Consider the following 26176-nt stretch of genomic DNA (forward strand, 5'->3'; position numbering starts at 1 on the left):
GTGTGTGTGTGTGTGTGTGTGTGTGTGTGTGTGTGTGTGTGTGTGTGTTGTTCATAAATGTGCTTGTAGAGGGTGTCAGATCTCCTAGAGCTGGAGTTATAGTTGGTTGTGGGTAGCCCATTGTAGGTGCTGGGAACCCAAATGCAAGTCCTCTATGGGAGCTCCTTAACAACTGAGCCATCAGTCCAGTCCCTCTTTCCCTCCCTTCTAAGCGGGTCATCATATGGTGTTCCTGGGAGATGTATTTCCCAGAATGAGCCTGCAAGCTGGAAAGCATCAGGAGGCCCTTGACCTGTGGTTTGGAAAGCAAATGAAGTCTATTCTTCTTGCCATGAAAATAAACGTAAGACTCATGCAGGCAGCGGCTGGTAGCAAGTGCTCAGCTCCCATTCATTTCCATGATCTTCAGTTTTACCTCTGCTTCATAACAGTGTGATTGACTAATGAGGAACTGGGGGTGTGAGACTTAAAATCCCTCAGAAATGAAGAGGAGGAAAGAGACCAGCAGAAAAACAACAGGAAGTATAAAATATGTACTTTATTTTTAGTTTTAATGATTGAACCACTTTTTCTTTCTTTCTTTTTTTAATCTTAATAGATATTTTCTTTATTTACATTTCAAAAGTTATCCCCTTTCCTGGTCTCCCTCAGAAAACCCCCTTCCCTTGTCCCCTCCCCTCTCCCCCTGCTCACCAATCCACCCACTCCCACTTCCTGGCCCTGGCATAGAGCCTTCACATGACCAAGGGCCTCTCCTCCCATTGATGACCGACTAGGCCATCCTCTGCTACATATGCAGCTAGAGCCACAAGTCCCACCATGTGTATTCTTTTGTTGGTGGTTTAGCCCCAGGGAGCTCTGGGGGTACTGGTTAGTTCATATTGTTGTCCCTCCTATGGAGCTGTAAACCCCTTCAACTCCTTCAGTCCTTTCTCTAGCTTCTTCATTGGAGACCCTGGGCTCAGTCCAATGGATGGCTATGAGCATCCATTTCTATATTTGTCAGGCACTGGCAGAGCCTCTCAGGGGACAGCTATATCAGGCTCCTGTCAGCAAGCTCTTGTTGGCATCCACAATGATGTCTGGTTTTGGTGGTTGTTTATGGGATGGATCCCCAGGTGGGGCAATCTCTGGCTGGTGATTCCTTCAGTCTCTGCTCCACACTTTGTCTCTGTAACTCCTTCCATGGGTATTTTTCCCCCTTCTAGGAAGGATCGAAGTATCCACCCTTTGGTCTGCCTTCTTCTTGAGATTCATGTGGTTTGTGAATTGTATCTTAGGTATTCCAAGCTTCTGAGCTACCTGCCTCTTAAGATAATATAAATGCCATTTCAGTTTCATGGAAAAAAAAATCAGTTGGAAAACACCATTTTAAAAAAAGACAATCAAGTTAATATGAATATTTAAGTCATTTGATCATGTTGCCTTCCTGCTTAGAGCCACAATCTCATTTGCATGCATTAAATCAAACACATATTCTATATACCACCTACTCTCTGCCCTCTCTCTTAACACTGCCCCCGACAGACACACACCCATCAGGATGCAGTCACCTGACAAGTGATTCTGAGCTTTTGAAAAGCTCTAAGGAAGTAGAAATTAAACCTAGACAGAGGAATGGGGTGAGAGTAAGAATGTGTCAGATTCAATCACGCCTTCCCCATAGCATCTTTATACAGAGGATCTTAATCCATTTGGTCAGTGCATGCAGAGCATTAACCAATGCTCCAAAAGGTGACGTGTGGGTCAGAAAAAGCTATTCTTCCAACATTAATGCACTCATTGCTCTACCAAATGATCTCTCTTTGGAATCCAAACATCCTGTACGGCATATGGGTCAATAGTCCCTTATGAAATGAACAAGACATAAAAGGACAATGACACCCTTCCTGCTCTTGAAGTCCAAGGTAATGAGGGAACCTTTGCCCTCACTAACTAACCTCAGTGAGAACACAGTGGAAGAAAGTCCAAACCTGAGTGGTGTTGGAGAAGGGCCGCTCAGGTGTGAAAGCTAAGCTGGATTTAGGGAAACACTTCAAAGTGACCTAAAACAAAATGGCATGTCCAGGAGAAGAGAGAACAGGGGCGAAAGGGAGCCTGGAGAGAGAACAACCTTCCTTTGGGGTCTTTCAGTGAAGTTTGCCTAGAATCTAGGAAACAGGATGGGGCAGCAGCAGGGTATGAGGTTGGTGGGTAACTGGCAACTCTCGTCTAAATGGCCTTGAATGCTCAGTTGCACTTCATGGCGAAAAACCATTAACAGATCTTTATAACTTGGGACTTCCTGTCTGGAGGTCCTCTCTAGCAGTGATCTTTCCAGGTTGCTTTTCAAATGTCCCAATAGTGAGCATCCCCAGAACAGTCACAGGGTCAGCTTCAGGGAGCTCAGAAATCGGTGGCAATGTGAAGACAGTGGGAGGGGTGACGGCTGAAGAGCAGTGAACTCAGAGAATCCAGGGGCTGTTGAGTGCTTAATGTCAGTGAAGGAGAGGAAGGCACAGGACATTTAGCTTCTGGTTGGAGCAACTGGGAAGATGGGGGCATGTTTTTAGAAACACTGTAGAGCAATTTATAACTTGGTGATGGGTCCGTTAAATTTAAGGTACCTATGGGCTATCCCACAGCATCTACCCAGGGCACAATGGAATATGGGATATCACCTTGAGTATCATGCCTGAGACATCATTCACCATTTTGTCTGAGACAGGGTTTATACTGGCCTCGAACTTGCCAGGAAATCTAGGCTGGCTGGCCAGTGAGCCCGAGGAATCCTCCTGTCTCTGCCGTCTCAACTCTGGTGCAACAAATACACATTCCCGTGATTTGGGTTTTATATCGTGGTTTGGGATCCAAAGCAGGCTTTCACTCAGCAAGCACTTTACTGACACTGGTGAAGATTTCAGAAAAGCAAGGAATGCCCTGGTTAACTGGGTGTGCTAGCTGGCTTTGACACAACCTAGAGTCATCAGAAAGGAAGGAGCCCCCGTTGAGGAGATGCCTCCATGAGATCCAGCTGTAAGCCATTTTCCCAATTAGTGTTCAATGGTAGAGGGTGTCCTCCCTGGGCTGGTAGTCTGGGGTTATAAGGGAGTAGGCTGGGGAAGCTATGTGAAGCAGACCAGTGAGCAGCACCCTTCCCTGGCCACTGCATCCGCTCCAGCCTCCAGGTTTCTGCCCTGATGTTCCTGTCCTGACTTCCTTCAATAATAAACAGCAATGTGGAAATGTAAGCCAAATAAACCTTTCTCTTCCCCAACTTGCTTTTTGGTCATGATATTTTGTTGTAGCAACAGAAACCCTAACTAAGACATGTGGGCTCTACATTTTTAAACACATAACCACAAATAAAATCAGGGTAGTGCATTTATAGCTAATTTTATATGATTCCTATAAACATTTCTCTTTATAGTCTTAAATGTTTATGGACAGAGGCACTGGTAGATAAAGACCGAGACATGGACAAAAATTGAAGAGAATATAGACATGGTGATATTTATACAGCTACAACTAATAGGCCAAACATAGACATAGAAATAAAATATTTTCTACCTTATAATATGAGATTAATAATGACAGCTCGCATACTTACACTGTGCTCACACTTCAAATACCTTAATTATATTGATTTACATCATACTGAGGACACCTCTGAGAGATGGATGCTACCATTGTTCCCAATTATAAATAAGAGAAAGGTGTGTCAGGGTAGAAAGGAACCAGGATTTGAAGTAGGTTATATAGTGCCAAACACTCTGCTTCTAACACATTTATATAGTGTCTCATGTTGCCTATATAACACTCGAGTATAGGTAAATCAACACTTGAGTATAAAGTCCAATCCCATCTTCAATTACACAAGCACAGTTAGACCCTACATCTGACCGGGTTGATGCTCACCACAGATGATTTTGTGCAATAAAGATCAGAGAAGAGAAAGAATAGATGCCTCAGGTAAGGACAAAGCTGTCACTGGCTCTTGAGAGTGAGGTGACCATCAATACTATGAACCAGTATGTGCTGACTATAAGAGAGCAGCCAGATATTTCCTTTGTTTGGAGTAGATGGCCATGAGCACAGGTCCAGGGTTCTGATTCGCAGAAGTCATTGTTCACATCTATTGCCCGTCTCCTCACCTTGTAGGGGACTACATCCCTGTTACTCCTGTGCTCTCAGGCATGCCTTTGATGATGGTTAGCCTTCTATTGCTCTGATAAGGACCATGACCAGTAGCAGCTTGGGGAGGAAGGGGTTTGTTTGGCTTATACATTCTGGGGTAGAGTCCATCATGGAAAGTCAGGGCAGGCACTCAAGGCACAAAGACAAGAACTGAAACAGGGACTATGGATGGATGCTGCTTATTGACTTGCTCCCAAGGTTTATCCTCAACTCCTTTCCTTATACCTTCCAGGACCACCTACACAAGGGTAGCACTGCCCACAATGGGCTGGGTCCCGATGTATTGATCATTAATCAAGAAAATGCTCCACAGACTTGCCTGCAGTCCAGTCTTAATTAAGGTTCCTTCTTCCCAAAGAACTGTAGTTTACATGAAGTTAACAAAAACTAACAAGTGCACTCGGGGTAACCTCAAAGCTCAAAGATATTTACAAGTAGATGGTGACTTGGTACAGCTGGATCGGACCAGTGTAACAAACCATTATAATTTGGTTTAATGGAATGGGAGAATCTTACCCAGAGAGTAGCCTGTCACTGTGTGGAGTCTGAACCAACGAGGGCCCCTAGGCACACAATATCATCTGCAGATCTCTGTATTCATTCAGTTATCTGACTCTTGATACTCCTTATTAGATAGCTATGAACTAGGTTCTAAGCAAACAGGCTCAAGAACGGAGGGGATATGCTAAGCTGTATCGTCTGTATACCATTGGCTGAGATCCTATTACTAATATGCACATCAGTTAACAAAACTGGCTGAACTGACTTCTTGGTGGGAGATTCAAATTTCTTTGCTCTCATCCTGGTGATAAAACCTTCCAGGGAAATGATCAAGATCAGCTAAAAGACTGATACTATGACCATGAGAAGAAAAATATATGTGTATATCTTCATCCCTGGTTCACAAAGCCCTAGAGTCCTTAAAGTAGGGAGAATCCATTTATCTTTCGGTGTGCTAATGAGAAAGGTGGGTTTCCTGTCAAGGCAACCTGTGATTAGGAGGTGGGTAAATTCCCAGAGGAAGAGACAGGTAAAGTAGTGTTCATCGCCAATAAAGTACTGAACTGTCTATGTAAGGAGACCTCCATGTAAAACTGAAAGGAAACGTCCTGTGGAGGTGCTGGGAGGATGGTGTGACTAGGAGTGTGGAAGCTGCGCCTGGCTCCCCACACACTTGCTGTGTGTTCTCCACCATGTGACAGTTGCTAAGTTGGCTCCTTCGTAATGAATGGGTAAGTGTAACTATGGTGGAGGAGGAACTCAACTATTGGTAACTGTTAGGTCGGAAGCACATGACCTTTATCTTGCGATTGGCATTTAAACTGGGCACAGTCTTATAGAACCCTCACCAGTGACCTGACATTGCCTCCAGGTAGATAATACTGTAAATTGTACAGCGCGCAGTGGTGTCCTGAGAATTGGAGAATTTGTGGGGAAGACCCACAGTTTAATGATCGGAAGCAAAGCAGCTGAGGGGTGAGAGCAGCAAGTGGGTTTCCCTGTACTTTCCAGCCACAAACACTACATTTGGCCTAGCTGGGCTGAAAACCTAGACTCTCTAGCTAGGCCTCCGTGCATGACACCACTCTCCACGTCATACTTCTAGAAAGGAGCGAAGCTTTTTTTTTCCGCACACTATTACACTGGCCATTGGGGGTCACTTTTTTTTCATATTTTCCTAAGAATTGCAGAAGTTATAATGTTTCAGTCTAATTCTTTAAAAAGATCATTACTTTCATACCAACTTTTATTATTTTGATGAATGAGGGATTCCCTAAGTTGAAAGTGTTTGATCTCATCTCGGTTCAAAAGACCATGGGCACTCCTATACATTATTCGGTATGGGATTTATGGGAATCTGTTTGCATCTTTTGTTTTGTTTTCGTCTCTGTTTGTTTGCTTTCCTGGTTTTGAACATGTGACAGCTCAGTAGGAATGGAGACTCTCTGAACAAAACAACCTGGAGCTGCATCCTCATAGGGCAATGGTGTGTAGCCCCTGCGGGGAAGAGCAGACCAGAATGGCACACAGCCTGGGTAAGGTTCTGTGCTGAGAGACGTTCATGGGCAAACAAAGTGGTGTGGAAAAGTGAGGCTTCTTTTCCAGTTTGGAACTAGGATTTTTATTTATCCTGTTTCTCCTGGGTCCTTGTGAAAGGGACTTAGAAACCCCTTCCAAAGACTTTCTTTTCTCAAAGCAGACCTGGGACGTGAAGTCTGCCCATTTCTTTTATCGATGAAGAAAACGTCTGACTTCCCTGTAGAGACTGGATGAAGTGATGTGTGTTGTTGACATGAGCACAGACTCTGCTTCCTCAGTTCTGTAGAGATGGCAGAGAAGCCTCACGTCCCCAGGTGAGGCTCGGAGAATTGGCAAAGCCTTCCCCTGGTCCATGTATAAGTGCTGGCAGATGTCTGACCTTTAGCTAAGACTAGTGTACTGAAAGTAAGCTGTGGGCCACAGCTTCCTCCTTGGGAGCCTGAAACTTCTCCCCTACAAAAACCTCCCAATAATGTTAGCTAGCTAATATCTCCTCCTCATGCTGTACATAATAAACATTTTGTGTTTCTGGGTTGTATACTAAAGACCCTCCATCAGAGCCAGCAGAACATGCCCATCCCAGCTTTTCTTCTTATGTAGCTGTCATTTCTTGAGTGTCTCACATTTCTTTATCCCCATGTCACCTAAGTTAAGTTTCCAGGAGCTAGCTGTGCAGGACATGGCAACCCCTCTGTCCATAATGATCCTGTACTTCAGTGCCAGAGATGAGGCAATGCATGCGTTAGTAATAAAGGGCCGGACAAAGAGATTATGATGGGTTAAATCCAGACATAAGAACCACCACATGCAAATACGCAGATTAGGTATCCCCTTCCCAAAAGTCTTGACAGCAGGGCCCCCTGAGAGGCCCATCAAAGCCAGTATCACTCTGATGGTGGGATTTGCCTGTGACAGTCCATGATAGCCACGGAAAGGTGATGAATGCTTTCCTTCTTTGACAGTTTCTAGGTTACATCTGACAGATGTAACCTTATGATTTTTGAGATGCCCAGTTTCTTATTAAGATAATTTAAACCTACAGGGACACTAAGTGTAAAACACTGGAAACTATGTAAGGAATATGGTGTGGTTTCCCAGAAGATAAAGGTTCCCTCCCTTGAACTCCCCACACAGCAGTCTCACGAGTACAGCACTGCTCTTTAGGGTGACGAGAAAAGTCTGCTTCTTCGTTTGGTCGGGGGATCTCCAGGCTCCTTTACATGTTACTGGCAGGTTTTTTGTAGTATAACTAGTTTGAGTTTGCTAACTACCTAATTGTACAGTTATCTGGCTAGCAGTGGGCTTCCTTTGTTTAGACAAAAGCCTAAACTCTAGCAGTGATAACTCCAACTCTCTCTCTCTCTCAAATGTTTTTAAAGAGTTAGGGAGAGAACCATGAGAAGTTAGGTTTGTTCCACTGTCTGACTGTAAATTAAAGCCAGTGTAACTATTTGAGGTTTCCATAGTGTTTTCTAAAAATCCTCTCAGATTCTGTGCCACCCACCAGGCAGAATGAATGTCTTGAGCCCTTTCTCAGTTTGTTGATTTTTAGGAATTAGTAGTTGCTGATATTTTGATCAGAAACACACCATCCACCATTCTGTCACACGAACAAGAACATTGCTCATTCCTCATAAAGGGTAATAGTCCCTTTATGTGGACCTGGGCAGATCTGATGGTCTAGTTTTAAGATCAGAGCCACCTTTGCCTTGTAGACTCCATGAACTATAGAGTGGGTGAGCATTTCTTTGCCTGGTGTGTATTTACAATGATGGCTGGTGTTATGCTGGCCCAGCTGTGACAGAGGTCATAGGTATGAGACACTGTTCAGCTTCACTGAATGTATCCACTAGACTCCAATTATGCTTCTCTTCTTGTGCCCAATGCCTTTTTCTTACTCATTTTCTATCTTGACTTGTGTTGCCCTATCATGTGTTCATAGGTATGTTTGAATACCTTTTAAATATGAGGCACTAACTGGATAAATACTGATTGCATATATGTAGTAAGAAATTTAAATAAGACTTGCTACCTGTCAAAGTTTGGAAGGGAGGGGCCATGAAGCCCCACCCCTAACTGAGGAGCTATTGGAAATTGCTGACTGATGGGGGAGAGAAAGTCCGAGAGGCTACCCACACTCTAGTAGATGGCCCCAAACCCGTGAACCTACAGGAAGCTCTAAGTGCACTCAGTAAGTTCTTTATCTGGGGCTAGAGAGATGGCTCAGTGGTTTAGAGCACTGGCTACTCTTGAAAAGGAACCAAGTTTAGTTCCTAGCACCCATATGGTGCCGGACAAGCACTTATAACTTGTTTTGGGGACCTGACCCTCTATTCAGGCCTCTGAAGACACCAGGCACGTACCTCATGCATCATGCTCATGAATATAAATGCTCATAAACATATACTCTAAATAAGTCTTTTAAAACGGTCACATGAAGTTGGGAGGGACAAATAAGGATGGATGTGAGACAAATTGGAAAGGGGGGAACTGGGAGCTCCTCTGATCAAAGTATTACAGATGTATAAAATTCTTAGACTATAAAAAAAAATTAGAAAGCAAAAAATTTGTGTCCGGATCCGTTAAGTGACAAGCTGAGTCCCCAGGCTGCACTAACAAAAGTCAAATCCATCAAAAAGTTGGAAACTTTAAAAATCCTACATTCTCTAAGTAGTGAAGGGCATGTGATCAAACGGGCAGAGGAGGGGACCATTTGGTGGAGAGGAAGGCACTGTGAAGGAAGGAGGAGAGGGCTGAGCCAAGCACCGTGGGAAGGATGAAAAAGAGCAGAGTCTAAGGGATGTGCGTGAATGCAGTGCAGCCCATTACACTGCATGCTGACTTATAAAAAGGAGAACCCTCCAGGGGCTGAAGACACCGGTCAGAGCTCGGATAGCTCAGACAGAGGGCTCCAGTTTGGTTCCTACTGCCCATTTTAGGTGGCTCACCGGCTGTAACACCAGCTCCAAGTGATGCAATGCCCTCTCCTGGCACCTACCCACCCCTCCCTCCACTTTCCTCATGATTTTTTAAATAGCTCTTATGTGTGTTGCCAATGATAAACCACAAGCTTTAATGCCAAAATTCAATTCTGGAAAAATTGTATCCACCGGATTTTTTTTTCTTGGTTGTCATTTCTAAATGGTATGATTCATTCATCATTTTGTAAGGCCATATGACTTAGGGAAGTTATTTTACATGACAGTAAACCACTATACTGTAAAGTCTTGCAGGGGTTAAAACACTGCTTAAAGTACAAGAGCAGATCCATGAGTCTTAACATAGTTAAAGTGTTGTTTGGCTGTGCCTTCAGAGTCTGAGCTGCAACAGTCTTCCAAAGCAACTGTTTGTCAAGCATTGTAGTATCAAGGAAAACCAGACAAATTCCTGAGAGGTTATTCACACAATGTATGCTTTCCCCACTGCGTACTTCTACACACGGTTGAATCACAGAAGCATAGTGTGCTGGAAGTAGGTGGGAAATTAAAAGTGAGATGATTTGCAAACCTGCAAAGCAATGACGACCTTCTGACCGTATCTTGTCATTTTTCAGAAAACAGAAATTTCCCCTCATCGGGTTATGATATACAAAAGGCCTATTACTGTTGCTTTGCAATGCAGATATAAGTAAAGATCTTTTTCCAACTTGTCTTATGTCTGGTATGATCAATATTAAGAGTGAAACTCCCACTCTGAAAAAGCTCACTCTTTTGGCTCTCTAGCAATATCTGGGAGTTCAGCATCCTAAGACCAAAAACTGCAGACCACCATGATTGAACAGCATAGAGGCTACAGGGAGATCTTACAGCCAAGTCTGAGGGATTCCACAAGTGAAGAAAACCATCAGATGGAGAACCACAACATTTAACTGTGTGCTTGGCTGCCACTGGGCATCAACACAGTAATAGATTTGCTGTGGTGGAGGTGGAAGACCCCTGCGGCTGGTCTTACTATGCAATTGTTTTGTCTACGGGTACATTGATGGCCTTGATGTGTTATGTCTTCCTCCAGACAAATTGTCTTGTATCTAATTTATTGCCTCAAAATATGAACATTTATAATGTCACTGATGGAAACCTCCTCATTCTTGGCTAGATCTCACTCACCCCCACTGCAAGCTCCTGAGAAGATATACAGGGCCTTCCAAGCACACAGCAGATGTTTTTTATCAACACCCTACGTATAAAGCCCTATATGGCCCAATTAAAACCCTGGCCCCTAAGCACTGACCTGAATCTCTAAGTATGGGTATTGCGAGCTCCTTTTGTGGCCCCATTTTCTAGGCTGAGCCCTGTACTATGTGAGAGTAAACACTAGCTCAAAAGCAATGGAGAAGCAAGGATACGTTTGTTTCTCTCTTCTCAAAAGTGGATGAGAGTGGATGTGTGTGTCTAACTTCTTAGGTTCCCGCTTTGACCTTCCCCACAATGATGGACTGTAATTTGGAGTTATACTCTAAATAAATCACTGATTTCTCTGTTTCCCTAGCTTTTTATCGGGATATCGTGTCACAGCAACAGAAATGACATAGGACACTTACGTTAGAAGCTGAGGCTGGACAACCATGGTGTAGAACCATCTATTGAAGATCAGAAGACAGCAAGGGCTGCTTGTTGGCTAGAGCATTTCAATGTGGAGAACACACATAGGGCTATTTGCCCAGAGCCCTTGGCCCAGCTCTTTTGACTCTTCTCCTCTAACATGAGCACTTAAGGTTGGCAGCTCAAACTGATAAGCATTGTATTAAAAATGATAGTAATATTTTAAAAAGGCCTTGGTGAGGAGATGGGGAGGTAGAACCTCTCAAATGGTCAAATAAGTGAGCCAAAGAGAGGACTCAAGAATTTGGCCCTAAAACACATGCTAAATGAAAAACTGAGTTCTTAACATCCTCTCCTGTCCCATTGCTGAGGATAGCTCATAACTAATCAAACCACTGGCTAAGTTTTGGTCAGCTCCGACCACTCCTGCTGCGCAAGAGGAAAGGATGCTAATTATCTGAACTTCTGTCTGGAAAGGCACAGGACTGGGAGAAAGAATTCCTTAAGGAACACCTTGGAGAGGTAGCCGGAGGCACAGGCTTTGGGGCTTGTTTATCCTAAAGCTTGAGAGATGATGGGGAAAACCCATTATTCCACCAGTGGTAAGGGGAGATGCTTGGTTTGCTGCTATCAGGCAAAGAGAAAAGAACAAAGACTGAAAAGAGGGGGAAAGAATCTATCAGATATCTGTAAGCACAAAGAAGCAAAGCAAGCCAGAGCTTTGACTAGGCACTCTGCGTCGTTGGGATGGGATGACATATTGGAATATAAGAGAGTGGTCAGACATGGGAGTTAAGCATGAGAAGAGTTATGGTGGGGTCAGCCTGGGGTGTTGCTGAGTTTGGGAGAACCAGAGGCATGTACATAAAAGGCTAGGATAAAATCTTCTGGATGCCAAAGAGACAGGAAGCTCTTCCCTGACCTCAGGGATCTGTTCTAAAAGACTGCAGGAGTCAAGAGTTCCAAACCCCACATCATCCTTTTTCCTGTGGTCACAGCGTTAGCCCTGGGGTCATTTTACAGCCATCCTTCTTTTACGTATACTAACAACATTTCTTCCCATCAGTCTAGTCGTCTGATTATTCACATAGTTCAAAAGCACCTCTGAAGCCAGGGCCCCAGGGACTTTGACTGGACTTAACTTACCGAATGAGTGGAGACTATAAACTTGTAAAATGATGCAAGTGAGGAGAGAAAGGGTAAATTCAGCATCCACTAGGCCAACGTGAGGTTAAAATTCTATGAACCTGTGGCTGGAGAGATGGCTTAATAAGTAAGGTTCCAATTAAAAGCAGGGACAATGGTAGCATGCAGCTGTGATTCCAGGACTTGGTGTGGGCAGAAACAAGCAGATTCTGGAGTTTATAGCCCAGGCAGCCTCGCTGGAATGATGACCTCTGGTTCACTGGGAGACTGTACCTCAAAAACCAAGGTGGAAAGAGATTGAGAACAACACTGGGCAACAACTGCTGGCCCTGACCTGTGCACAAGACACAGGAATATTTATAACACACACACACACACACACACACACACACACACTTACAATTCTATGAATCTTGTAGAATCCATTGTTCATGCATTTCGACAAAATACTGATTGTCAGAATTTATTTTTTATTTTTTTTTTCATTTTTTAAAATTTATTTTTAGATATTTTCTCCATTTACATTTCAAATGCTATCCCAAAAGTCCCCTATACCCTCCCCATCCCCACCCTGCTCCCCTCCCCACCCATTCCCACTTCTTGGCACTGGCGTTCCCCTGTACTGGGGCATATAAAGTTTGCAAGACCAAGGGGCCTCTCTTCCGAATGATGGTTGACTAGGCCATCTTCTGCTACCTATGCAGCTAGAGACACGAGCTCTGGGGGTACTGGTTAGTTCATATTGTTGTTCCACATATAGGGTTGCAGATTGTCGGAATTTAAAAATCAGGATTTTTTTTTTTAATTGTAGAAATTATTCTGTTAAGACCCATTTCACCATTAAAAATGTACAGTGCTTAATATATATTGATTTTCTACTTGTAAGTTCTTTAAGACTAAGAAGAACTCTATAGATAGTGTTAATTACACACACACACACACACACACACACACACACATGTATGGTTCTCTGAATTTCCTTTTAATTCCTCTGGGTGTTCTCCTATTTGCATCTGTGTTGCACTCTCAGGTTAAATTTTTAGACAATCACATGCCAGAGCAAAATAAGCCCCATTGGTGTAGCCTCCTAAAACCTACTGAGAGACCACGCCTTGTACTGAGTGAACATGCAATAGGTGTTTTCCAGGAGAATTAAAATTGTGTATTAAATTAAACATTTTACATCATTGCTTTGTATCATAGAGCCTTGGTTATACTGCAGGGAGAAAATAAAGCTTAATCTTAGTGGCTTGATGCAATAAATATTGGTTGTTTTGTTTTGTTTCAATGCCAAAACAAAGTTGGCTCTAGTTCATCTGGAGAACACCCCTCTTACTCGTGGCTACCCAGGCTAAGGAAGCTTACGTTTCTGGCCACTCTGCCTTCTGTTTTAACTTTCTGCTCTCAACAACCTACCAAGGTTACCTGCTTTTGTCACATGACACCATATAAGACCCATGACCAATGGATTTCTTTCTCTGTTTTCAATCAGGAAAAATTCGAGGGACTGTTCCGGACCTATGACGAATGTGTGACGTTCCAGCTGTTTAAGAGTTTCCGACGGGTTCGAATAAATTTCAGCCACCCCAAATCTGCGGCCCGTGCCCGGATAGAGCTTCATGAGACCCAGTTCAGAGGGAAGAAGCTAAAACTCTACTTCGCCCAGGTAACTCTTTTACCCTGCTGGTTTGGCCCAGCAGTTTAGAGGACGCGTTGTTTGCAGAAGAGCCAGGTTCAATTTCCAGCACGCACATGGTGGTTCACAAACATCTGGTGTGGGCAACACATTCATGCACGTAAAATTAAGTTTAGAAGTACAAAAAAGTCATTGTTAATTGGAAAATAAATAAATAACATTAAAATGTAAATGAGAACCTCGGGAGATGGTTAGGCAGTTAAGAAAGCTGGCTGCTATTCTAGAGGACATGAGTTCGAGTCCTAGCACTCATATGGTGTCTCATAATTGTCTGTAACCCCTGTCCCAGGGGAACCAATGCCTTCTTCTAGCCCCCTACACACCCAAGGATAGATTTGCTGTTACAGTTAGTTCACTAAGAAGTTAATTTAATGGTTGTCTAAGACCTGCCCGAGATAAGCCAGTCAACATTCTAGCATGGAGAGAAAAGGGGGACTGTGAGCCCCCACCTCCAATTGAGGGACTTTCAACAGTTGATGGATGCTAGAGGAGGGGGATGTTTCCTTGGTGGTGTGGTCTCTGGCAGGTTGAGTATGGTCCAGGGGATGGTCCCACACCCATGCTTATACGGACAGCATGAACTGGACTCAGTGGATATGAAAACACAAAGAACATGAGGAAGGTAAAGGAATGAAAGCAAATCTGATCAAAATACATTTATACATGTATGAAATCCTCCGAGGTAATGATTTGAAAATAAGGAAAGAAATAGACACCGATAGTGAGTCCCAGATTGAGCAGTATCTGTGTCCTAGGACTTGCCAAGCTAAGCTCTAACTAGGGCAAGTCACAGAACCTCACTGGGACTCAGAGTCCTCATCTATAAGATGGCAATGATGACATCATCAACCCATGTAGCTGCCATGGTGGTGACATGGAAAGCCGTGTGCAGCTGTGCCTAGATTTTTGGTAAAGGGACAATAAATTCCAGCTAGGAACTGCAACAGAACTGATCTCACCACAGCTGACTCCTAACCTTCCTGACTGGGTTGTGATTAAAAATTTAAATAATAAGCTTAATGGTATACTAAATACATTAACGATAGTTATAAATCCATGAAAATTAATTATATGTTTTATAAAGCCAAATACTCATGAACAGGGATGGGTAGTTCTTAGGGGTGTTCATGAAGCCCACAGCTCTAGTTGTCAGTATCCATTCTCCATTAAGGCCTTAGCCATCATTAGGCAATAGTCACCTCTCAAGTATGGCTTCAGCTGCAGACTCCTGCTAAAATCCTACATCTCTTATAAATTCATGTAGCTAGAATAATCTTAGATCATCATTTATTAAAACCTGCATCAGAACTAGTTGTGTCAGCTGCAGACTCCTGCTAAATTCCTACATCTCTTACAAATTCATGTAGCTAGAACAATCTTAGATCATCATTTATTAAAACCTGCATCAGGACCAGTTGGCCTGAGGCAGGAGATCTTGCATTCAAGGCCAGCCTGAGCTATACGATAAGACCCTGTCTCAAAAGACCATGGATGTGTGTGTATAATATATTATATATTATACATATATATACATAATATATGCAGATAGATGATATATAGGTACATAGATATAAGATATATACATATGTGATAGACACATACTTAGATACATACATAGCTATATAGATACATGAGAGAAAGAGAGAGAGAGGATAGATTTCTGTTAAAAGATAACATGGAGTTACCACGTGACTCATAAATTCTCTTCTAGGTACTAAAAATCACGAACTCAAACAAATACTTCAGCAAGAATTCCTAGCAGCACTGTTCACAATAGGCCAACAGTGAGAACTATCTGAAGTTCTTCAACAGATAAAGGGATAAAGAGACGATAGTATGTCTACACAAAGGAATATTATTTAGCTGAGAGAGAGAGAGAGAGAGAGAGAGAGAGAGAGAGAGAGAGAGAGAGAGAGAAATGTTGATGATAATCCATCACCAAATAATGAGCCTTTAAAATGCAATGGAAGCTAGACACAAAAGCTCACCTGTTCTGTGGTTCCATTCTCATAAAGAGTTAGATAAGTTCAGAGAAGTAGACACAGCTTGACAACCATCAGGGGTAGTAGGAAACTACATTAGTAGCCGTTATTTAAGGGATGTATAGTTAGGACTGGAGAGATGGCTCAGCAGTTAAGAGCACTGACTGCTCTTTCGAAGTTCCTGAGTTCAAATCCCAGCAACCACATGGTGTCTTACAACCATCCATAATGAGATCTGATGCCCTCTTCTGGAGTGTCTGGAGACATCGACAGTGCACTCACATATAATAAATAAATAAATAAATAGATAGATAAATAAATAAATAAATCTTTTTTAAAGGGGGGGTGCATAGTTATCCTTAGAGCAATGGGAAGGGTTAGGGCAGTGGTTCTCAACCTTTCAAATGCTGCGACCCTTTAATACAACTACTCATGAAGTGGTGACCCCCCCAACCACAAAATCATTTTTGTTACTACTTTATAACTGTAATTTTGCTAGTACTGTGAATTATGATACGACTGTGTGTTTTCTGATGGTCTTAGGCAGCATTCTGGCTTGCTCATCATCTAGCCTAACCTTATTGGTGAGATCAAGGTTTTGTTTTTTTTTTTAAGGGCACTGGTACCTAAGGAAGGACATCAGAAGTTGTCCACTAGCACCCACATGTGTACACTCATAAGTGCACACAACGTAGTGCAGGGCTCAGCAACACGATTTAGAAGCCTTCTTGGTGACCCTGGTGCTCATTAAAAGCTGGAAACTGCTATTTTTTAGGATTAAGTAAACAATGAGTTCAGTACACTGTGTACTGTAAGGAGTGATGGCCACTGCGGTCTGGCCCTCACTGAAGCCCTGCCCAGCTGCAAGTGTGGACAATCACACGTCTCATTATCTTGTTTGAAAGGTCCAGACCCCAGAGACAGATGGAGACAAACTGCATTTGGCACCCCCACAGCCTGCCAAACAGTTCCTCATCTCACCCCCTTCATCTCCTCCCGTTGGCTGGAAGCCCATCAGCGATGCCACACCAGTCCTCAACTATGACCTCCTTTATGCCGTGGCCAAACTAGGACCAGGTAAGCGCTTGCTCCTTCTTCAAACTCACCGTTTGTCAGCAACCCAGAACGGCCAAGTAAAATTAACAAGCTTGAATGCATAGGTTTCCCTGTCACACCTGCATTTCAATGGATCCCTTGCTCTCTGTGGACAATGGGAAGGAGGGATGATGGATGAGAACGCAGTGCTCAGCTCTGCACCTTCTGCAAAGCCACTTGGGAGCCTCTGCTAATTCTGGGCTGCAGTGCAGGACTGAAATGCAGAAACAGCTACCCAGGGCTGGGATTTCTCTTCGTATCCTGAGACATGCAGAGGAGGATGCTCTCTCGGCTGGCAAGAGGCAACCTTGCTATCTTGACAGTTTTATGACTGCCACAGATATGAGTATGCATCCTGGTGGCCTCAAATATGTGACATCCTTCTTATAAAAATGAAAACATCCAAGTTTTGCAAGAAGTCGATGAAATTGTGTGTGTCTGTGTGTGTGTGTACATATATGTATACAGTCATGTTGTTCCAGTGTTGACATACTGCAGCTTAATTGTTCATTCCAGTTACAGGCATGTACTGCCATACTTTTCTGCTCTTCTGTGAATGTATGTTTAGATTTTTTTCCCCAAATTTTTGTATTATAATCAAAGCTACCATTAGCACCCCATTTGGATATCTTTACATGCTTCTCTAGTGTTATTACAGATTTTATACCAAGCGGTGATGCCATCTCTGATTTCAGCTGATGACGCTCCTTTGTATTTCAAATTACTTTTCCTTGTCTTCTACAAGGAGAGGAAATGATTGGAATGGAAGGGGCAAAAATCAGCAGTGTAGAAAGGAAGGATGAATACTGGCCTGGAAGTCAGTTCTTTGTGCTAGTGGTTCTTTCAGAGTAACTCAGGACTTAAGAAAACAACCCGAATAGCCTGACTCCACCCTAAGAGAGATAAAGTTCAGAAACCTCCACTGGTTCTAACCTACAGGTGAGTTTAAGAACTGCTGGTACTGCCGGTTAATCCCAGCACTCGGGAGGCAGAGGCAGGCGGATTTCTGAGTTCGAGGCCAGCCTGGTCTACTGAGTGAGTTCCAGGACAGCCAGGGCTACACAGAGAAACCCTGTCTTGAAAAACAAAACAAAACAAGCAACAACAACAACAAACAAACAAACAAAAACAAAAAAACAAAAAAACAAAAACCGCTGATACCCTAGATGCTAAATTCTAAGAATAATGAACTTATAATACAATCTTTCCAGTTTGTATCACACAGCCAGGGAGGTGTTTTATTCATAGTCACCCACCCTAGAAACCTGATTCTCATCTGTACTCTATGTTGTCAATCATGGGAAATGGAGTGAACAATGGGTCTGGTTTGCCAATAATCAAAGATTCCTAGGGTATGGGACTTCAGTGTTAAAACCAGGAAATTCCTAAGAAGAAATGGTCACCCTACTGTGTTTGATAAAGATAGAGTCTGATTAGATTAATTATTATTCTCTCTGGGGAAATGGCTGTCTGTTCAGTGTGGATCCTGCCTCAGATGAAAGCTTTTCCTGGTGGATCCCTGAGCCACTTGGCTTCTGGCGCCCTAGAAATGGCTGTGGTTTCACCCTCAGAGAGCCACTGTGAGAAGCAGTAGGTATGCAGGACAGGCTGTTGAGGGAGATGATGGCATTGATGAGCGCCTGGTTCACTTCCTGGAGTCTCCATTCAAGGAGGGCCATGACTGTGGAGGGCAGTAGCATGGTGACATATATGAAGACAGGTTTTCTCAAGTCAAGCCTTAGAAGGCCGTTACCCATCACAGAGGCAGGGACCCTCCAAAGCCAAGAGGACCCTGTGGGCTGCCAGCTTGACTCGGCTAGGAATGGGTGCACACTAATGGGCATGTTGGATAGTTGTTCTAGGTATCAGCACATAGAACTTCCGGTAAACTCACTAAGAGCCTGGCTGGCTGAGTTACATTTTACAGGACTGGAGACTGGGGTCCCAGGGTAAGGGCATCAATCACTAAGAACACTGCTAGGTAATGACAAGACTTTGCTCATCATCCTCCACTGTAAGCGTGTGTGTGTGTGTGTGTGTGTGTGTGTGTGTGTGTGTGTGTGTACATGTGTGTATGTACTTACATGCGCATGTATGTATATCTGAATGTAGGCTAGAGGTACCACTCTTCAGGCATCATCTATCTTTTCTGCTGTTGGCTAGTTGGTTGGTTGGTTGGTTGGTTGGTTGGTTGGTTGGTTGGTTGGTTGGTTGAACCAGGATCTCACATGGCCTGAAACTTGATAAGTAACTAAGCTGACTGGCCAGAGATTCTTGGGGACCCATCTGTCTCTTGCTCCTCAGCACTGGGTTTATAAGTGTGTACCACCAAGCCCACATAGGCTCTGGACTGTAGGTGTTGGTGTTTAAACAGCAAACCCTTCATCAGCTAGGAGCCACATTCCAGCCTGGTGTTCGCTCTTTACCAAAGTGGCATCTTGATATAAAATGTACTGGAATTGTAGCTCAGCAAACCCATGTTCTGCCTAGTGAGAGCTAGTAACCCAGTAAAATCTAGTTCTTTTGTTGGTGGTGGTTTGTTTTATGAAGGCTATAAACTTTCATTTGGAGTCAGTGCCAACTGAGAGTAGAACAGAGAGGAGATGAGGACCAGCCTCAGCCTCCCTCACTGGCTAGAAGTCACCATCAGGGATGGGCATGACCTAATGATGGAAGGAAGCGGTACATAGAGCAGGGATTGGGCCCTGGCAGGGATGCCACAAAGAAGGCAGAGGGGAAATGACCTCAGACAGAGAAGAAGGATGGTTGTTGTGAATGTTGAGCACAGGTAACTGACAGTGTTCAAATGCAGGCTACCCTATGGCCTTCACCTCCCTATTTCACATAAAATGTACCTTGTACCATTTTGCAAGTGCCCTGGAGCTATTGTCATCTGCATGATAGACTAAGGGACTGAGCTGCGGGTAAGACAGATGGATTTTTCTCAAGGTAATGCAGCTGGAGAGTTGATTCTTCTGATTCCAGGCAGGGAATGAAGCTCCACCCCTTGGCCAGAGTTATAAGTATTGCCAACTTTAGGCCCATTCTGCTTGGACACTGGATAACTTATGTTCTAACCCTGAGTTATGCTGATCTTTAACACCACACCAGCCTTTCAGAAAGCCTGACCCAGTGTGTAGGGTCACAGTGTGATAGACCAGTCCACTCCACATGCAATAGCAAACAACAAGGCAACCTGGATGGATTTGGGGTTTTGTTGTTGTTGTTGTTGTTTTGACATTATTATTATCTGCATTCCTTGTCAGCAGTTTGACACGGTTTCTCTTCGCTTCCTTATCCCATCTGGATAAATGACTTGTGTCCAACAATAGGGCTGAAAATACTACTTCTGAAGGCTAGGAAGCCCAGGAACTTAATGTAAGCATCTAGCTGATCACTCATATGTCATCCAGAGGACATGACGCAGCCAGGTATGGAGAACACATCTTTATTCCCAGGGTTTGGGAAGCAGAGGCATGTGGATCTCTGTGAGTTTGAGCCAGCTTAGTCTAATAGCAAGTTCCTGGCCTATATTCATTCATATATATACACATATATATTCATATAATATTCATTCATATTCATTCACATATATATTCATTCATATATATTCATATACCCTATCTTTAAAACAAAGACTCCATAGAGGATGTGAGTTTGGGACATGCTCTACAACAGCCCACTCTTGTGGTAACTAATCTAAACCTCATGAATATGAGATTGACATTAATCCACTCATTGGCGCTCAGTCATGATGACCCAAGTGCTTACTTACACTACTACTACTAGTAGTGACCACACTACTGCAATAAGGAAGGGGGATCTAACATATGAACTTATAGTGGGCCCTCAAACTACAAAAGAGGGGATATTTCAAGCACAACAAGGGGGGGTTCAAGACTACATACTCTGAATTACCCCAACACAGTGCCACAGGAAAAACATTCACATTTGTCTTCCATGTGACACTTTACACAAACACTTCTTTTTCCTTGAGGGCATTTTCTGCTGTTCAACTTTGGCTCTTCCCTGCTTTTTAAAAGCAATGTGTATGCTTTATCCATGTTGGCATTCTCCGTTTCTGCTAGCACCTGGCACATAGTGAATGCCCAATAAATATTGGATGACTGAATACATAAATAAATGGATGTCTCAGATGTTAGCCTCCTTAGAGTTGGTATCTCCAGCGGCAAATTGTTGCTCTCTGTGGCTTTAGCCAGACTGAGTCAGACAGCAGTTAATTAACGTTAGCAATAACAAAAGGACTTCCAGCATTGCCATTAAAAATGATTTCATAAAGTTCATTTCTTTAATCCTTTGGCAGAACCCTTTTAATGACAGAGTATAACTCATTTCGTGTTAGGGGGTAATTACCTGAGTTCCAGTTTTTAAAAACAGTATTTCTATTAATTGTTTGAGAATTCCATACAAAGTATTTTGATCATATTTACACTGTCCCTCCCTATAATCCTTGTCAGGTCCACTTACTACCTCCCCCACCCATTTCCAACTTTAAAAAAAAAAAATCCTCAGAGTTCAATTTTGTGTTATTCCTACTCTCATGGGTATGAGACTCTCCTCTGCAACACAGTCAAGCTACCGGGGCCCACACCCTTAAAGAAGATAGACTCACCCTTTCCCAGAAACCACCACGTGTTCATAGCCTCCCTACTGGGGTTGGGTCTTCATGATCCCCTTCCCTCTGTCTGCTAAAAGATCGCCTGCCTTGATCTTTGCTGGTCTTGTTCAGGAAGCTACAGCTCCTGTGAGTTCATGAGGGCAGAGGTCATAGAGCATGCCCAGAAGGCAACTGCCCCACCTCATCCTTCCCACTTCTTTCCATCCCTTCTCCCCCCCAAACCCCCCCCCCCGCTCACCCCCGTGGTGATTCCCAATCTTGGAAGAGGTGGTGTGAATAATCCCTGGTGAGTGAACACTCCACGGGCATTTATTCCCTATACTTTGATCAGTTGTGAGTTTCTGAATTAACCACCATCCACTGGATATACCCCAGGCCTTTCTTCTCAAGGTGGGGGAGGGGGGCTACATCCCTGCTTTACTAAAATTGCTAAATTCTGGCGCACAGAATCCACTCCCTTTTGCTCTGTTCATGGGCTGTTTACAGTCGCTAAGAAACGGAGGCTCCCTGTGCTTGGTTTAACACCGATGCAAAGGCTTCTGACCCGGTAACGAGCTAGAATTCTTTATTTCTATTTGTTTTACGGTATCTGCTATTCTGAATTTGAGAAGCAGTATGACGCTATATTCTTTTGGTAATGTACTAGGAAAGAAAGGAAAAATAAAATCCCAGCCCAGCAAAAACAAGTGTATCCACAGCAGCGGGCATAAATGGCACATAGACTGCCAGCCAGCTAAACGGGATGCTGATCTGAGCAAATGTGATTTGCCAGCCTTTGTTCTGCTCTCTGGAGGGCACAGAAGGTCATGCTCACTGCCACTGAGAATGCCCACAGGGAGATATGAAAACATTGTCTATTCTCTTCTCCCCTCCTGCTATTTTTAGCTCTGCAGAGCGAGATCAATTTTAGTTAACAGCAGAGGGTTGTTTTAAATGGCGCTTCAGTTTCAAGTTGCCCATGTCTGCTATATTTAGATACCCTCCCCCCTCCAACCCCCACGATTCCTACTCTATCAAAACATGTCGCCGTAAAGAAGCTTGGCTGCAGTCACTGCTCAGCACACAGACTCCCTTCAAGTGGAAAATATCTCTCCCTAATTAATGTAACTCACAAGGAAGACATATCTATTTCAACCTCTGAGTCAGAGGTAAGGAGAATTCTTTTACAGATGTAAACTGGCACTCATACTTTGGGTGTGCGGTGTGAATGCTGCATGCAGGGTCACCCTTAAAAGTATGTTTTGTCTCTGCTCTTGGGTTACCTTGTGAATTGGGCCAGTGAGGTGGCTCAGCAGGTAATAGTCCTTGCTGCCTAGCCAGATGGCCTGAGTTCAATCCCCAGGCCCCACTTGGTGGAAGGAGAGAACTGACTTCTGAAAGTTGTTCTCAGACTTCTACACACTCTGTGGTACATGCACGCACACCCACAGATCCACGATAAATAAATAAATAGATAAATGTTTAATTTAAAAAAAAAAATCTGGTGAATAGACAGCAACGAAGCAGCTGTGGTTTTCACTGTTCAATGCCCTTTGCCCTTCGTATCTTCGTATCTGGTCTTTTGTAGCTGAAAGTATCTACCATGAAGTTGGGCTCTCTCCTTCTTTGGGATAACGGCTGCAACTCAAGGTGTGAGTCTGAGTCTAGACGGCATTGTTTGTGTGCTGTATAATCTGAAGCAAGTTCCTTCGCCTTCCATGACGAAACCCACATCGCCGAACTGTATAATACGCATTCACTTTCTATGTGACATACTTGGAGACCTAGCCCCGTGCCTAGAATTTAGTAAGTGCTCCATGACAGATTTCACAGAGTTGAAGGAGCACGCCAGGTTTCTAGGAGGTACGATAAGCAAAGCAAGCGGCTGCGCCAAAGGGCGGTCAGCTTGATTGAAAAGATGGGACAGTAGGCAGAGTGTCGGGGAACGTTCATGGGTGTGTCGGTTAGCACAGACAGAGACAGTAAAAAGGGGCCCGCATCACAAGTGTGGGAATACACACAGAATTTGCAGGATGCTTTGGTCACAACCTGGAGAGAGCACCGAGCAAAGTGGAGCCTCAGCTGCTCCCAGAGTGAAAGGAGAAGCAAGATCATAATGATTATCTGGTGTGAACTAAAGAAGCTCCTGCAGTCTCCATCTTCTCCTCCTCTTCTTTCTCCCCCCTCCTCTTCCTCCACCTCCTCCTCCTTCACCTCCTCCTTTACCACCACCCCCCTACCCCCATCATCTCCTAAAGGACGTTGGGAACTTAAGCTGTTCCAGATACTAGAAGAGTACCAGGATGGGCTAGAGCGCATGTGATATTCTTTAACTAGGAACAATCTTTGGGTTCAGTAGTTTCTTTGCCTTCCATCCTCTTACAGTGATTCCCAGCTGCCCTGGGTGCATACTAAACTTTACACAGGTGATTGTTAGCAGCTCAGTGCCCTCTGTAAGTCACCCCTATATTTATTGAGCATTCACTCATCAGTCTACAACATGACTTCAGGGGGGAAGCACTCTGCAAGCACGAAACTCTGAGTCTAAATCTCCTCTCCTGTGTAAAGTACCTGACACGGCTAGGTAGGCCCGGACTGGGTCAGTACTGGGAAGGCTGAGACAGGCAGATCCTAAGGCCCGGACTGGGTCAGTACTGGGAAGGCTGAGACAGGCAGATCCTAAGGCCCGGACTGGGTCAGTACTGGGAAGGCTGAGACAGGCAGATCCTAAGGCCCGGACTGGGTCAGTACTGGGAAGGCTGAGACAGGCAGATCCTAAGGCCCGGACTGGGTCAGTACTGGGAAGGCTGAGACAGGCAGATCCTAAGGCCCGGACTGGGTCAGTACTGGGAAGGCTGAGACAGGCAGATCCTAAGGCCCGGACTGGGTCAGTACTGGGAAGGCTGAGACAGGCAGATCCCTGCAGAGACCTTGCTGACTCGGTAGCTTAGCTGAAGCTGACCTGGTTCTGTGAGAGACCCACTCTCAAAACAATAGCACAGCAAGTGACAGCAACATACACACACCCACATACACATACTCACACATACACACACTCATACTCACACATACACACACACTCACACATTCACACACTCACACATACACATAATCACACATTCACACACTCATACATACACACATACTCATACATACACATACACACTCACATATTCACATACTTATACACATATACATACTCATACACACAGACTCACATACACATTCATACACACTCATAATACACACACAGTCACACAAATATACTCACACACATACAAACATACATACTCATACATACACTCACATACATATACACAAATTCATACACATACACTCACACGTACACACATACACACATGCACACACATACATACACACATATACACACTCATACATACACACACATGTGTACATACTTATACATACACACATATACATACTCATACATACACACACTCACATATACACACACATACACTCACACATATATTTACACACATACATATTCATACATACACACATACATGGCCATACACACACACACTCACACATACACACACTCACACATATACTCTCACTCATATATACATACACACATGTGCAAATATCACTCCAATGAGATAATTATGGATACAAAAGATGGTACATTTAAATATTAGAATTGAATGGTTCAGATGACCTCAGGGGAAAAAAAAATCCAAGAGCTCATTAAAATAGCAACTTGCAGTTTTCTATCTCAGGCATAGAGGTGTGGAAATGGATAGAAAGAGAGAGAAGAAAGAAGAGAGATTTACCGATGACAATTCAGAAAATGGAGACCAGGGACTTGGGGGAAAGAATGAGTCTGTCTGCATGATCAGGTTCCATGGTGTCCAGCTATGCAGTAACCTGTGGGACACAGCCCGTGTGTCAGCTCTTAGACTTCCTCATGACCCACTGAGTCAAAGCCCTTTGCAACTGTTTTCTTGCTTGCTTATTTAAATACTGCATGGTAAGTTCATCATATAGGAAACATTATTTGAGCAGCACTGACCACAGTGACATTCTCCCAGGTAATTAATATCATGCCTCTTGGGAGAGCTTTATATAGTCAGCATGAATTTTTCTCCACTGTATCCTAGGAACCTCCCTGCATGGATAAATGCTCAGTTACACAACTTCCTCTGAGTCAACGTTATTAGCGTGTGATAACGCCGTGATGCCATCTGTTGTTTAAGAAGACCAGTTGCTGTGGTGAGGAAAACAACAGGAAGTTCTCCAGGTGGCTGGAAGTTTCAAAGATGCCACCAGATGGGGTCTTTGCCTAGCGGATGTTAGAAGGAACACGTGTGGAAATGCTTCCGAGTCATATTGAGTAAAGCTCTGAGACTGACCAAAAGTGGTGGTAGATGGGAAAGAAATTGAGGGGTACCTGGCTCTAAGGATTTTCACGGAGATGCCTGGAAGGGTGATAGAAAGATCCTTGAGGGAAAACCAGGGGTAGAAAGGAAGGCAATGACACAACCCATCTTAGGGAGTGGGTACTTAGCAAGATGTCGGGCAGTCAGTATGAGGCCTCTGATAAGGGCATCCGTGTGAACAAGTAAGAATCTTCCAGAGCAGCAGGAGGTCCTGAGGAACAAAGCATCTACATGTTAAACTGCTACTGGGACTTCCCTGGAGCAGAGATTCTGTCTGTTCCCCATCAGGGCATATGTTAGGGGCTGTCCCCAAGTGCTGAAGTCTCAGGAGGTTTTCTTCTTCCCTTCATTCATTTAAAAAGAGTTATTTTTTTTCTTCCTACATATTAAAATCTATATAGCTGTGACTCTGCTTTAATGTCTGAACCATCTTCTGGCCATCGCATCTCTGTAAGAAGCTGGTATTTACAAGCTATAAT

At 43.8% G+C, this 26176-nt stretch overlaps 1 protein-coding gene across 3 annotated transcripts in view; it reads left to right on the plus strand.

Annotated features, from left to right (window-relative positions):
* Rcan2 (regulator of calcineurin 2) overlaps nucleotides 1–26176 on the plus strand; it is a 223876-nt gene that overhangs the window by 188810 nt on the left and 8890 nt on the right. For all 3 annotated transcript variants that reach the window (XM_029531338.1, XM_021217711.2, XM_029531339.1), the window contains 2 exons: nucleotides 13396–13569; nucleotides 16487–16658. In XM_029531338.1, coding sequence (XP_029387198.1) covers nucleotides 13396–13569; nucleotides 16487–16658 — 346 coding nt within the window. The remainder of the gene's footprint in view (nucleotides 1–13395; nucleotides 13570–16486; nucleotides 16659–26176) is intronic.

Source organism: Mus pahari, chromosome 18 (genome assembly GCF_900095145.1).
Source record: "Mus pahari chromosome 18, PAHARI_EIJ_v1.1, whole genome shotgun sequence".
Taxonomy (NCBI): Eukaryota; Metazoa; Chordata; class Mammalia; order Rodentia; family Muridae; genus Mus; species Mus pahari.